The sequence below is a fragment of the Cavia porcellus genome, unplaced genomic scaffold, assembly GCF_034190915.1.
Source record: "Cavia porcellus strain 051 isolate PalLab524CR breed Dunkin Hartley unplaced genomic scaffold, mCavPor4.1 scaffold_13, whole genome shotgun sequence".
Taxonomy (NCBI): Eukaryota; Metazoa; Chordata; class Mammalia; order Rodentia; family Caviidae; genus Cavia; species Cavia porcellus.
In genome coordinates this window covers 46448504-46463063 of record NW_026947496.1, presented here as the reverse complement: position 1 = coordinate 46463063, position 14560 = coordinate 46448504, and the positions used below count along the sequence as shown (strand labels likewise).

At 42.3% G+C, this 14560-nt stretch overlaps 1 protein-coding gene across 6 annotated transcripts in view; it reads right to left on the bottom strand.

Annotated features, from left to right (window-relative positions):
• The window catches only part of Sfmbt2 (Scm like with four mbt domains 2), a 295751-nt gene that overhangs the window by 28230 nt on the left and 252961 nt on the right, over positions 1-14560 (bottom strand). For all 6 annotated transcript variants that reach the window (XM_063260159.1, XM_063260158.1, XM_063260160.1 and 3 more), the window contains 2 exons: positions 14298-14437; positions 3351-3460 (listed from right to left, as the gene is read on the bottom strand). In XM_063260159.1, coding sequence (XP_063116229.1) covers positions 3351-3460; positions 14298-14437 — 250 coding nt within the window. The remainder of the gene's footprint in view (positions 1-3350; positions 3461-14297; positions 14438-14560) is intronic.

Here is a 14560-nt window from a genome sequence, read left to right as displayed (position 1 = left end):
GAAACAAAATATTTCCAGTGCTGAATATGTCTTATCTAAAAGTGTATAGATCTAACTCATTTCTCTGTCTCTGCCTGAGTGATAATGAAGTCAATTGACTTGAAATTATTCCAGCACATTTCCTCTTTAAATATTCTGAATACCTGAAACAAAGGACTGGAAAATCTGTTAGGCCTTCACCTGGTTTCCTGATTAGCATAAACACTGGTCAAAGATGAGTTAACATTTTCTTTCTCCAAGATTTTATAACACACTTGACAAACATTTTTAAATGCCTTTAGATGCATAAAGTTGGAAGGACAACATACATTCCTTCTCCAGAAATTTTTTAAAATGTAGGACAATTTAAAATACTTGCAGTCATCAGAAAGAAGGAAATTTTCTCTTTCAGAACAGCTGAAATAAGCTATATTAGAATTCACTTTTTCTTCACACTACAGCTATGACATTTTTGCTTTTGAAACATGGTGAGGACTGATGATGACAACACAAAAGACACCTTAGCTGTTGGTCAAATATTGCAATTATTTCCCTAGTAGCATAAAAGGTACAGTTAGTCTGACTGGCTAGATAGAACAAATCATTAAGAGACAACTTGCATGATTGTGTCAGTTTTGCTATATTTACAGGTCAAAACCTTTTCAAAGACAACTTCAACCTGTCAAGTAAAAGGGTCTTTGTTCTTTAGAAAACAACAGTTAGCAAACACTTGAGGACACCAACCACACAGCCCTGTGCACAAACTCAAGGCCTTCATTTCCTGAAGACACAACACTGCTCTCACAACAGCCACCGCCACTTTATGCCTTAAATGCAGGCCTCTGCTGTGTTACTTTATTCATGACAGAAAACACTTCTGCCGTTCTGTAAATGTGAAGAAGTCAGCTCCATCTCCTCCCATTTGCACCCAGGAAAATAGCAAAGTTGTCATAATCTAAAAAGTTGTCTTATTCTATCAGAGGGAAAGGAGTTACTCAACACACAGTGTTGTCATGGGAAGGCTCCTGCTGCCTGTAAACCTGTCATCATTAGCAGCTGCTTGGGGACCCTACCTCTGATCTAGCACAGTTGAAGCCCAGTTCAGATAGATGTCTCCTCATTATAAGTTGCTGTGTAAGACTTTGCTGGGGAACGTCCTGTCATCTTTGATATAACAGGTAATACGTTGCCTTTACAATTCAGCAAGGCTAGATTTCATTATGTCTGTTTTGATTGTATCAGGCTGAATTTAATAAAACTCTGATCGACCTGGTAACATGAAAATAAGTGCAAACACTCACAAAATGAACTCTCTTCTGTCATTCTAGTATCTGGAGCAAGTTACTGGCTGATTCAGAAGCTGCAGAGCGTTTCATGGGATTTAAGATTTTGGTCTTTTCACTATTTCTGTATCTCTTAAGTGTATCTGGATCGTACCAAATTGAACCAAAAAATTTTAAACAAAGGAGAAGAATTTGTCTGATTCAACACTTAATCAAGATTTCTGCCGCTACTGCTGATCCAACCTTAAGAAAACGCTCTAGGGGCTAGGGATTTAGCTCAGCGGCATAAGCACCTGCCTTGCAAGCAGGCGGTCATGAGTTCGATCCCTAGTACCAATTAAAAGTTAAAAAATAAATAAATAAATAAGTAAATAAAAAAAAAAAAAAAAAGAAAACGCTCTACCATGGGTGATGGTCTTTCCCTTAAGTAAGTTAGATGGCTATGGAATATTAGGCAGGAAAAATGTGTTTTGCTTTTTTTCCTGCCTTACAGAGGAAGGTTGTTTAAGTATTTCTTGGGAAGGAAGAAAATAATGATATGTAGTCACATCTTTTACTGCCATGCAACTTTATACAAGTAAATCTCCTCCTTATTTATATATGTTCTCTTAGTCTCTACAACTTGGCAGAATACCATTAAATCTTAAATGGTCTTTTACAGAATCTAAAAGTATAGAGCTGTTATAAAAAGACATCAGGAATATTGAGTGGGTTACTGAAAATGATGTCAAGTAGCAGCCTGACATCTCTTGGTATCTACTTGATATAGTAGGAATTAACCATGCCAAAAAAGGCTACTGATCGGACAAATCATTTAAGAGTTCCCCTGATTTTCAGTATTAACAGGATTGGAAGTACTTTAAAGAAGAGTTCAGACATATTCTAACCATGAAAAAGTGGGTCACTCTTTAAAAAAATCACCATTTTAGCCAGGCATGGTGTATATGCCTATAATCCCAGCACTCAGGTGGCTGAGGCAGGAGGATTGCAATGAGTTCAAGACCAGCCAGGGCTACAGAGTAAATTCAAGGGCAGCCTGAATTACACAAAGTATCTGAAAACAACAACAACAAAAGCACCACTTTTTAAATATTATATATAAAAAATAATTTAGAACATTATTATAAAAGCAGTCAGCCAGCAATGTCTTTATTGGTTAATCATAAATGAATACTGAAAGCCCTCTCAGAACACCAAACAATGATTTAACATAATGCTATCTTGAGAAATGAATCATTCCTTATGTAGGTCTCCAACAGCCAAGTTCAAGCACACTGATTACAGTTCCTGCTCTCATTTGCAGAGGTCAAAAAACTTAAAAAAGCAAAAGAATTTTCACCTTTCCAATTAGCCTATATCCAAATAAAAGAAGAAAGTTCCTGGATGATATGTCAAGCCAGAGCCTCATGTCACTTTGTTTAAAATCCAAACCAAACACATACATAGTTTCCTTTTATCTTTTAAAAATCCCAAAGTAGAACAATCTCTGGCACAAATTGGCACAAATTACTCTTTTTACATTACCTTCCCCTTTTCCTTGGTGGTGATACTGGGGAGTGAGCCCAGATCTTTTGCACTGAACTAGAGCCTCAGTTTTTCATAATTTTTTGTTGTTTATCTTCTGAGACAGTCTTGTTAATGTGCCCAGGTGAGATATAAACTTGTGATCCTTCTGCCTCAGTTTCCAAAACAGCTGAGGCTACAGGCACAAGCCACCATGCCAGCTTATAATATCAAATATGAAGAGCTACAATCAGACATATTTATCAAGATGATAAGAGATACCCTCTCTTTATCATGTTTTCTCCATGCAAATAAACACCTATTGGTTCAGAAACACAATAAGTTCATAATCTGAATGTGTATCATAAACAAGTGTTTGTTAAGCAAATATTTATTTTATAGTAGGAATTCAAAGGCTCAAGGACCCCTCCAGGAAGTCTGTAAGAAGCACACAGAAGTGTAGAACAGCGTCTCTTTCATTTGTTTTCACATCCCTAGGCTGTGTCAAAACCAGGAACAACAAGTGTCAAAAGAAAAGATGAAGTATTATGAGAACTGTCACTTTCCAAGATTGAAAACACTTACTTTGCCTTCAGTGTCTCCTCCTGAAAATTCCAGTATGGATCTTCCACCAACTGTAACTCTCTTAATACCCTACCAGGCTTGTAGGCTGCATTGATAATCATGCTAAGAACCTGTTGGGAAAAAAAGCAGCACGATGAGCTGAAATTGCATTCAGTCCTGTCCCAACAAGAATGCTCTGAAAGCCACACCGCTGACCCTTACAAGTTGTTCACTGTACACCTTCATTAAGTGAAGAGCTGTGATTAAGTCTGATAAAAGACTCTGCAGGCTGACTGAGGGCTAAAACGGGTGTGAAATCCACATTTCTCACTAGTGAAGATGGAAGTGCTCCCTAAAGGGGGTGGTAGACACTCAATCACTCTTTTGGCTGCAGGGAAAATGTACCACTGCCTCCAGAGAGGAGTTTTACTCTTCAGCAGGATAGGCTACTGAGAAGTTCATTCTATTTTTTTTTTTTTTTTTTGTCTTTTTTGTTTTTATCGGTACCAGAGATCGAACTCACGACTGCCTGCTTGCAAGACAGGCGCTTATGCCGCTGAGCTAAATCCCCAGCCCCGTTCATTCTATTTTTAAAAATACATTTCATAAGGAACCAGTAAAACTGATAACAATAGGTTTGGGCCACAACTTCTGGAGAGACCTCAGATATCTATAAGTATTTGATATGCATCGCATGCCAGGTAGGTTCCCAGGCATTTAATAGCAGAACAACTCTCTCAGAGATGTGAGTGTTTTAAAAGGTAGCTGGAACCACCTGTCACTATCCAGTACCTTATTTCTTCAAATTATCCTTCATTCCTAAATCCCAAGCCCAAGAAAATAAGCAGGCGGTTTTTGCCACTGGAGGGATCCCAGGAAGGACAGGCATCTCCATCCTGAGAACCCTACTAGCAAACTCTGGGGAGATAAGATGTTCTTATTAATCTTCAATGTGTTTCTTCAATAAAAAGAACAAGGAACACTAACCCTGCCGTACTCACCTTCAGTAAGCAATCATTATTTACTTTTTCCATGTCTGACTTCTGCCAACCTCCTGATAGCTGCTACCTCAACTGAGGGCTAAATAACATGAAGAACAAGGCAGAAACTCCAGATATTGAGTCCCATGCTAGGCCCACCGCGGAGGATCCATGGTGTGCCAGGAACACAGATAGGAGTACAAGTGCCTACCTCTCCTAAGATCTGTCTGGGCCCAGGGTTCACTGGTTTCATGTTTCAGCACAAAATACCAGTGAGAAAATGAGAATATCAGGGCATGGTGGTGCACACCTGCAATTCCAGCCTTTTGGGAGGCCGAAGCAGGAGAATCACCAACTTGAGCCAAGCCTGGGCAACTTAGACTCTGTCTCAAAATGAAAAATAAAATGGCCTGAGGATGTAGCTCAGTGAAAAGGTTCTGAGTTCAATCCCCAGTACTACCCTCCAAAAAAAAGAGAGAGACAGAATAATATATCAGAAAGATGAAAAATTGGCCTTATTGTCACCATATTGACTATTTTTTTAAATGAAAACAAATGTAAATGGGAAGGAAAAAGATAGGAATGTAACTTGGTCTGTACCTCGATTTACTCCATTTGATTTGCTTTCTCTTATTACTCAACAGACCTGATCTTGAAATATTTTGCTCCAGGCAGCCAGCAAGGTTCCTGGCTCTTGCTTGGGCAGTATTTTGCCAAGTTCCTAGGACCTGGTAACTCCCCCACACAGGGCATGCTTCACTGCAGGCACAAAGAAGCCCCAGCAAGCAGGACAGGCAGTTCTGGTGCTTTTATGTTTGCTGTATTAGAATAATCATCTCATTTTACTGTTTCCTGTTAGTACAATTTAAGAATCTGAGTTGAAAAATAAATCTAATTAGAACTGGCTGCAATAATGCACAAAATGTTTATCAACAGACAATAAGATTTCAATGGATTCTTTGCCTTGTGATTAGCTGAGAAAACCCCAGGGCCACATGTTACTTGCTGCATATTGAAATGTATTTTGTGACTGTGAAAAGAGCATGTTTGCCAGGGTTCAATTCAGTCTGGGAACAGGCAGCAATTAAATTATAAAAAGCATCTGATATTGCATATTTTTCCCATGGCTCTTCCTGATGCCACATCATTTGCCTCCAAATTCAAGGTCTCTATACAGTGTTGGAATCATGAGCCACATAGTTTCCACGTGTACGATGCTTTAGAATATTACAGTTGCCCCATGAAAAAACTAAGTAGACAGCTGCTATTGTGTTCAGAGTTGGAGCAAATCATTGTACCTTTCAAAATATCAGAACACAATTCAGTATTTCTTGACCAGACAGTACCATGGACCTTGACCTTAAACAATTACCAGGACTTCAAGTATGAATCAATGAGCAACATTCCCAATAAGCCGGTGTGGTGTAGTGTGGTGTGAGCAATTCTAGCAGAATTCTCATTTTACAGCAATGCCTCTCTGGGTATGTGAAGTATGTTGAGAATTCTATAAAAGTGTTCCCATGCAGGTATGTTACAGCAGCAAAACACAACCCTTCCAGGTAGACAGATCTGGGGTCCACTACAGACCCACCTTTCGAAGCTATGGAGTTTTGGGCAAGACTGAGTTTCCTCTTCATAAGTAAGGCACATCTTGGCACAGTAAAGACATCCACAGTAGCCCTCCTCCAGCTGTCACTGAAGCCCTCAGGATGTGTAGCTTACACCCTCTCCAGGCCTTGCAACCTCTGTCTCCAGTGGCCTGTACCTATATACCAGTCTTGCATCTCTGCAAATCAACTTTGCTCAGGACATCCTTCCCTTCCTAGCTCCTCTATCCTTTTCAGAAACAAACTTCTCAAACAAACAAACAAACAAACACAAGTGGCCTGTATTGTTAAATTCTTCACTTTCACTTCAAATTCTCAAACTACTTGAATCTAGTTCCAATCTCCAAATTCCACACTAAAATGAAGAAGGAAATCTTGTCATTTGCAAGGAAATTGAGGAAACTTGAGATCCTCATGCTAAGTAAAATAAGTCAGACACAGAAAGTTAAGTATCTTGTGGTTCCCCCTGTATGAGAAATCTAAAACATGCCTAAGGTAGAATTGTTGGAGCCAGGGAAGGAGATGGGGAGAGGAAGGGGACACAGAGAGGGGAAGGGTGGGTAGTGATCTAGAAATGCTATATACATGTACTGATTCCCCATAATGAATATAACTATCAGGAATTGCAAAGCACACACACACACACACACACACACACACACACCAAAAAACATAACTGCTGTTTTAAAAAAAATACTTTGGAAAGGGCTGACAGCCTCATGCTCGAACCCAGGCAGCACTCCACGCTCTGCATTTGTTAAGGAAGACACACGTGAAAGACAAAAGTGCAATTTTTTTTTTTTGCACACATATCTTCTAAACAAGCCAAAAGAAAACACAAGTTAGTTTTCAGGAAGGACCTTGAAAGTAGATGTTTCATTTCATCTCTTCCAAAGACCCAGAAGGCCAAAGCATCGAATACACTCCCTACAGTATCTGGTGATATTACTAATGTTCCTCGCTCCTCTCACAACAGCTACAATCATTTAAATAACAATAATAATGTGACATATTTTCTCAAGGCTAGACTCTATCGCTCTAGTCGACATTGACCTTTATTTTCATTTAGATTCTCAGGGTTAGCTGACCCCTGGGCAGCTACCACCCCCGAGAGAAGGTGTACTTGGTGGCACTGGTCCTGTCTCACTGAGCTCTGCTTTTCTAACATGCAGGCTGCTCCTTCTTCTATCCCCAGTCAGATTCAGAGGCCACACTCCAAAGGTGGCTATTCAAGAATTTCCCACCTCCCTCTCAGAAATCAGCAGGCAAATCTCATCTGGTCCACATCCTCTGAAAACTCCCGGGACATCCCTTCTACCCAGCTCTGACTCCAATGAGCCTCCTATTTTCCCTGAGACTGACCTCCCACTCCCTGCCATCATGGCTTCTGAACCTTTAGAGCATCATCACCAACTATCCTGAACCTCTTTTCAGAACACTCCTTGCCTTCGTGCAGTAGAATGAACTGTATGTCCTCCCCAAATTCTTGTTACAGCCTGACTTCCAAGAGGATAGCATTAGGAGGTGGCCTGTGGAGGAGTCGCAGTTAGAACAGATCCTGTGGGTGAGGCTTCCATATGAGGAGAGAAGGAAAAGCAGGCACTACACGCAGAAAGCAGCTGGCTTTCTGAAGGCCAAGAGGAGGCCATCGCCAGGCCTGACCACACTGGCACCCTGACCTGGAACTTCAGCCCCCAGCCAAGGGACACCAAGACCTAGTGTTTAAGCCACAGGTATGTGGGCTTTGCTACAGCAATGCAAGCCAATGAGACACTTCCCTCCTCCGGCAGGACTTTCTTCCTCTCTGTTGAAACATTTCCCAACTTATACAAAACAGCAACTCTCATCCTCTGTCTCTTATATTCAGTCACTTGTCTCATTCTTCCACCTTCTTTAATAGGAAAGTGCTTTAAGAACCATCTATACTTACTGGGTCCTCCTTTCCCCTCTGTTCCTCTCCGGCACTCACTTCAATGCAGCTTCCGATAGTGGGTGGTCTTGCTAAAACCACTGGTGACACCACCTCCTCCCTGCACTCTTCTGTATTCTTCCCTCTAGACTGATTAGGACAACCTTCTAGATCCCAAGTCACACCACCTGGCTGCTCCTCTGCTCAAAACTCTTCAGAGGTTTTCTCTCTCAGCACAAAAGCAAAGTCCTTTGCTTGACCTATGCAGCCTGAGGAACTGGTCCCAGTGGTCCAATTCCTGCTCATCCTGCTCCTGCCACACCAGCCTGGCTGCTCCTGGAAGGTCTTTCTTTTTGTTAGGATTATTCTCCCTTGTTGCTTGCTGTAGGTTAGATTTGGAACAACCCCCAAAGGTCCTCCAGCCTTTGGTACTCCTGGGAGGTGCTGGCCCCTTTAAGGGGTGGGCCCAGTGGGAGGCTGTAGGTCATTTGGGGATGTGTCTTTGAGGGGATGTTGGGGCTCCAGTCCTTCCTCCTTTTCTTTTTCAGTTCCTGGTTATGAGATGAAGAGCTCCATACTGCTATGTAATCCCCATCATGTAATGTCTTGCCACATGCCCAAAAGCAACTGGGCCAGTCAGTCATACACTGCAACTTCTGAAACCATGAGCCAAAATAAACCTTTGTCTTTGTAAGTCGATGAGCTCAGGTATTGCCATAGTGATGGGAAACTGATCTGTATACTCAGGATATCTTTCCTCTCATTTAGCTCATGACTTCTAAGGTGCCTTATTAGCATGTCCCCCTCTTGGTCACCATCCATATACCAGCACATTTCTCCCATCATTTTTGACCCTCTCACTGATAAATGTTCTTATTAACATAACATTATGTACTTATTGGGTTTTTTTTTCCTGTCTACGTCAAGGACTACATGCTGTTGCATTTACAGTAGCTTAGAGTGACAACCAGCAGCATGTGCCTTATAGATCATTTTTGGAAGGTTTTCAATAAAATTCATTACATCTAGTAAGTAGATAAAACCATTCTGTTCCCTAAAAATTAATGAGTAATTCTCTCCAGGAATTTATTTAATACCAAGAAATGATGTGATACCATATATCCCAGTGGCAAGATGGCATTTATCATGATTTTTATTGTTATAAAAATCATACTCTGTGATATGAAAAGAACATTCAACAAATGTGCTTCTTTGGACTTTATTCTGCCAACTTTTCCAGATGTTATCTTTCATCCTGCTGATTCCTGCATCTCAGACTCTGCACTGTAGGTGATGCGCACTGGCAAGCTTGGCTTCGCATTCTTAAAGGTTAGCTAATGTGCAACAGAAACTTAGGACAGAGCGCTGAAAACATAATAGAATACTTTCAAGATGCATCTCTGCATCTGTCTTTGTTTTGATGACTGACTGACTTAATAAGGTGTCAGGTAGGCAAGATTGTTTCCTCTATCCAGTGTTACTTGAAGGAAGCTTCTGATATGAGACCAGGATTCCTACTGCCTCTCCACCAACCTGTCTCCACCTGACTGCTAAGCATGGAGCTGCTTTGAAGGAGAGCAGTACAACGTCAGCCCACAATCAGTGAGGGATGCTTTGGACTGCTGACTCTGGTTTTTCCACATGAAGGCCTTTCTTGCTTTTAAGTAAAAGTTAAAAAGAGGCAGTCGGGGCAGGGGGCAGGAGGAATGCTCAGATAGAAAGGAAAGAAAAAACGAAAGACAGGGAGAGAAAGAGAAATTTAAAAACTCTCATCACACTTTCCAAATGTGGAAAACAAACATATTAATCAAAATAAACACTGAGGGAAATGGCTGAGTGAGTCAACCTTATGGCAGAAACATAAACTACAAACAACATAAACTACAAACTACAAACTGCTAGGTCCCACTTGAAATTCCAAAACTGCAGGTGACCAAGAGTAGTGGTCACTTTACCTCTTGGGGATAAGGGGGACAGGAGGTTATGTCACATCTCTATCTGCAATCAGACATCTGACCGAGGGCTGGGTCTCTGAGGCTCAGAGGACAACTGGCCTTGTGGAACCCCAGGATTTCTTCATCACCTCTGCTCAAACCTATTTCACTTGCAAGTAAAGCAGTACAGAGTAAAGCACAGGGCCCAGATCCTCCAGGGTCACTCACTGGTGCACTGGCTTTCTGCGTCCAAGGTTCTATGTTCAGTATTTCAACCCCACCTTCTGGCTGACTGGCCTATGTCGCTAACACTTCCTGTGAGAATTTCAGTCAGAGACAGGAGAGCCGGAGCTGGCCAACTCTTACCACCTGTCAGCCAGTGAGAAGGGGTGGGCCTGTGCCTTGGCAGGGACAGTTCAAGTTAAATGGAGACTGGAGATGAGGCAGAGGGTCCTGAAAGGGGTACTTCTCTGAGGAGACAACTACTACCCTCTTACTTGTCAAAGTCCTCAGCTACTCTCCTGACCTTGATAATACACAACTCTGGCTCACATATTTAACTAATGTAACAAGGCAAAGATCTCTGCCTGTGTATTTGTTCTTGGGTGGGCTTGTTGGAATGAGGCAGCCCAACTGGGGTAGGGGTTAAGCCCCCTCTTCTCTGGAGGGAGGACTGCCAACCCAGGGAGGCAAGCACCAAGCTCTTGCTCACTGAGACCCCCGGCTACAGTACAGGGCCTAGTGCATTCTGCAGACCTAAAAAGACCAAAGCAGCAGAAAGATGAAGATGGTGACAACCCAAGTAGCTAGACTAGTTCCTGGCATCTGACACCAGTATTCACAGGTGGTAGTTATTTCCACAGTCACTTTTTGCAGAGTCATCATAATGTATTTTTTTAAACTCCTAGGGAAGCTTAACTGGTCATATCTGACCTTTACATTTCATAACCAGCCTGCTGATAAGAATATCAAAGTGACTAACATGCATTCAACAGCTAAATGGATGCACAGTTGATAGATGGAGATTAATGACAGGCACATGATAGATGATGATGACAATAAATAAAGAGATAATAACGATGACAGATGAGGTAGTAATGATGAAATTGATAGATTGGTGGGTAGATAAATAATAGATGATAATGATAGACAACTGACAGAGGCATGTAGAGGTAAACATATAGACAAGTAGACAGATTATAAGTGAGCAGGTGAGGTGGGACTGTGTGACTGACAGGTGAGTATCTGTGCTTTCTCATCAAGAACAAGCCTTTGCCTTGGCAAACCCAGCAGTGCTACCCAGTCCCATCTCTACCTCACTACCCCATCATAAAGTCTCTTGATGGTTTGCAAAGCTGCAGATTTCATCAGCTTTTCTGGCCATCTCACCTAATGGCGTAGGATGTCATACTGGGAGGAAGAGATAAGCTCACAGAAGTTCACCATATATTACTTCCTACATTCCCAGGTCTCACGTGTTTTTCTTCTAAACCTACCATCTACCAGAGAGAAGAAAAAGGGGAGTAGAAAATCAGGTGTTAGGTCTTCACCTTTCAACAGAAAGTATACAACCCATTGGCTTTACCTCGAAAAAGTTTCTCTCTGGTCTCTGGAACCCAGGCTGCCAACAAGGACAGCTTATTTCTGCAGCTGTGGAGCTAACTACCAGACTGACACAACTAGTGTCAGCCTGGAGACCACATGAAAAGGGATTGTTCCACAGTCCCCACTTAAAATATATGCTTCTCTTTTTCACTATTTTAAACCAAATAGCTTCTGAGAAACACCACAGATGCTGCCCAAATCTCTGTCAGCAACCCTGGGATTTTCTTCTGGGATGCTCTCTCCAGCACCTGTTGAGTCTCTTTATTATGTTAGAGGTTCCATAATTGTCCTGCAGTATGGTTTTCAGAGGCTTTTTCACCAGCAGCATGTGGCTAGCCTTCTCTTATTTTTTTCATGTGTTTACATCAAAAGCTGAAATATTTATCTCAGCTAATCTGAATAAATAAATCCCACTTCTCTTGTCTCCTCTTGAGCCCATGGTGGCTCATTCATCCCTTTTCTGATATCCTGTACATGAAGTAAATATGATAGGTAGACCTGGTGGTGTAGGAAATGACAGTTAGGTCATTAAGCAAAATGTCATCATCTTGGTACAAGGCACTAGGAACACAATGGTCAATAAAACTCTGTCACCTGATGTACCCAAATGCATGACACTACACAGATTCAGCCTGTCTCTCTTTGGGGTCTCTGGCACACTGGAGGTAGTGTGAGAGTAGGAGGATTTGGGATGGAAATGGTTGGTGCCAACTGGCAGTGAGCACACAGAGTATGCAGACTTGATTTACAGTAAATACCATCAGCATTGTTAGTACCTAACAGGTCAGGTCCTACTGTTCATGCCTCTGTCGAATACTTCAACACCGAAGTACAATTGGCTGGCTTGACCTAACCCTCGAGACCAAGCCCTGGCCCATGTGAGGCTGCCTGGGTTTGAATGGACCATTCATTGACTCTGTTCCATCTTCTTCCAAGTCATCTTGCTTACCTTGATGTACCCTCTCTGGAATTCAGGCCAGATAGACAGCTGACTGGGATCCCTCCAACTCCATTAAGGTTAACACCCAGAAAAAACTAGAGAACATGCATTAGCCATGACTTCTTCCAGAAACGTCCGTCTCTCTAGTATAAGGCGCTTTTGGACAGTGTTCTGGACACTACTTCTCAGCCTGAATTTGACATTTCCTAAGACCAGCTCTGCATCCACATTCACAGAACTTCTCTACTTGTAGCAGACTGGACACAGGAAGAATAACTTTCATTTCACATTTTCTGAAGACACCAAATTGTTCAAATTTCAAACATGGCCTGAAAAAGCAACGTGCTCTGTCTTCGCTTCGATTACATTGTTCCCTTTAAACAAGAGGAGATTTGCATCATGCAGAAGTTCTGGTACTGAAGGAAGAGCATTACCATAAATAGCAGCTCCGTGAAACTTACATATTATTTTCTGCACTCACAGAACTGAAGCACCTGACCCCCACTCTCCTTACTTCTTCCTTTCTGTGTATATTTGCCAATCATCAGAAAAAACTACTTTTGTCATCAGAAACTATTCTGGCATGGATTTTAAATTTGGTTGCTGGCATCTATCAGAGAACTGATCAGAGATAACTACTTTTGATTTAGGTAAAATTCATTTAGTAAAGTAAAACAGTCAGCCCCTAAAGAGAGGGGAAGGCCACGATCAGGTGTTTGTTAACATAGCTGGCAGATAATGACCAAGCTCATATTGTAAGTGCAGCCCACCATGTGAATCAGGCTTGCAGGCAGCTTCACAGAAAGCCACCCACTCACTGCATTTCTGTCAGTGTTTGTATTCCTTAGATATCCCTCAAAACCAGGCACTAGCACAGGCAGGCAATGTCCATGTAGCAGAGGTCCATTCGCAAGCAGAGAGCTGGGGCAGACTGAGGAAAGGCAGTTCTCAGACAGTTTTATGACATACTGAGACAGAAAATCTTATCTAATCCTGGCTTAATTTCTTTTTCGATCAAGTTTCCTATCTGCAGGTCTATGTTCCGTGTCAATTTATACGGTCAGGGTTAACTAGTAAGTCTTCCTGCTTAACTTTATCTGGTGCGGTGCCAACTATCCTGCCCTTGCCCACAATCACCACTTTTCCTTAGCTACACATCTGCCTTGTATGGAATCTATTTACCACTCAGGATGCACACAATCCGTACTGTCTGGCTTCTACAAATAAAGCCTAATTATATTAAAGTGAGCTATTAGAAGGAAAGTAGCTCCAATTTCCTGCTAAATGAGAATGTAGGTGAAGGGCCAAATCCAACAGGCAGAACTGCATGAGACTCAAGGCAGGCCTGGCTGCTTTCTGTGCCTGTGGTTGTCATAGCTCAGGTGCTATAAGGCATCCTTCCTGCTTTCCCTACCCTTCATCCCCAGACTCTGGATGCTCCCACCTTATCCATGCTGTTCTGCATCTGGACCGGGTGCCTGTTTTATTTCCCCAGGTTGCTGTCACATCAGCTCCTGTTCTTATGCCCAGGGTGCTCTGTCACATTCCATTCTCCTGCCCATCTTTCCCACTTGAGTGGAAGTTCACCTAGAGCTGGAACTGTCCATGCCACATTCTCTGTGCTAAATGTTGTCAGATATATGAGGTCCTTTTTGCCTTTCCACACTGGCTTCATCTTTGAGAAACCTTGATGCTTCAGCTCAACGCCCACACTCCACACACAATTAATGCCCTATCTTCCCAAAGCAACTGATTCATACCTAGTGCAACATTTCCCCCTAACTAACTCATGGGAGGAAATATGTGCACTAGATTGTCTTTTCCATGGGTAGAGACATCATTCTTCATCTTTGTGTTTCTAGCTTTCAGCCCCAAGATATGAGAAAGGAGGTACTTGGTAAATGAGAACTGAATGGCTTCAAATGTCTAGTGTCTACCCATAGCATGCAGGCCCCATGAAAAGAAGCCAGTTGTGATTGAACGCACACCTTACCTCTTTAAGAACCAGCACACACTTGCCGGGACCCACCGACTGAGGTAGCTCCGCAATCCGGCCCTTGTTCAGATATGGGCCCGAGAAACACCGGTGGTTAATGAAGAGCTGCGGGCAACAGTACTTCCCATTGCCAGGTCCTGCGGGGAGACAATGCAGGTCACAGCTCTGGACTCAGGGCCCCTTCAAGACACACACTTGACGGATTCAGTCGTCAAACCATTCCAAGGAGCTAGCTGCCCAGCATCCAGATTGATAGGGAA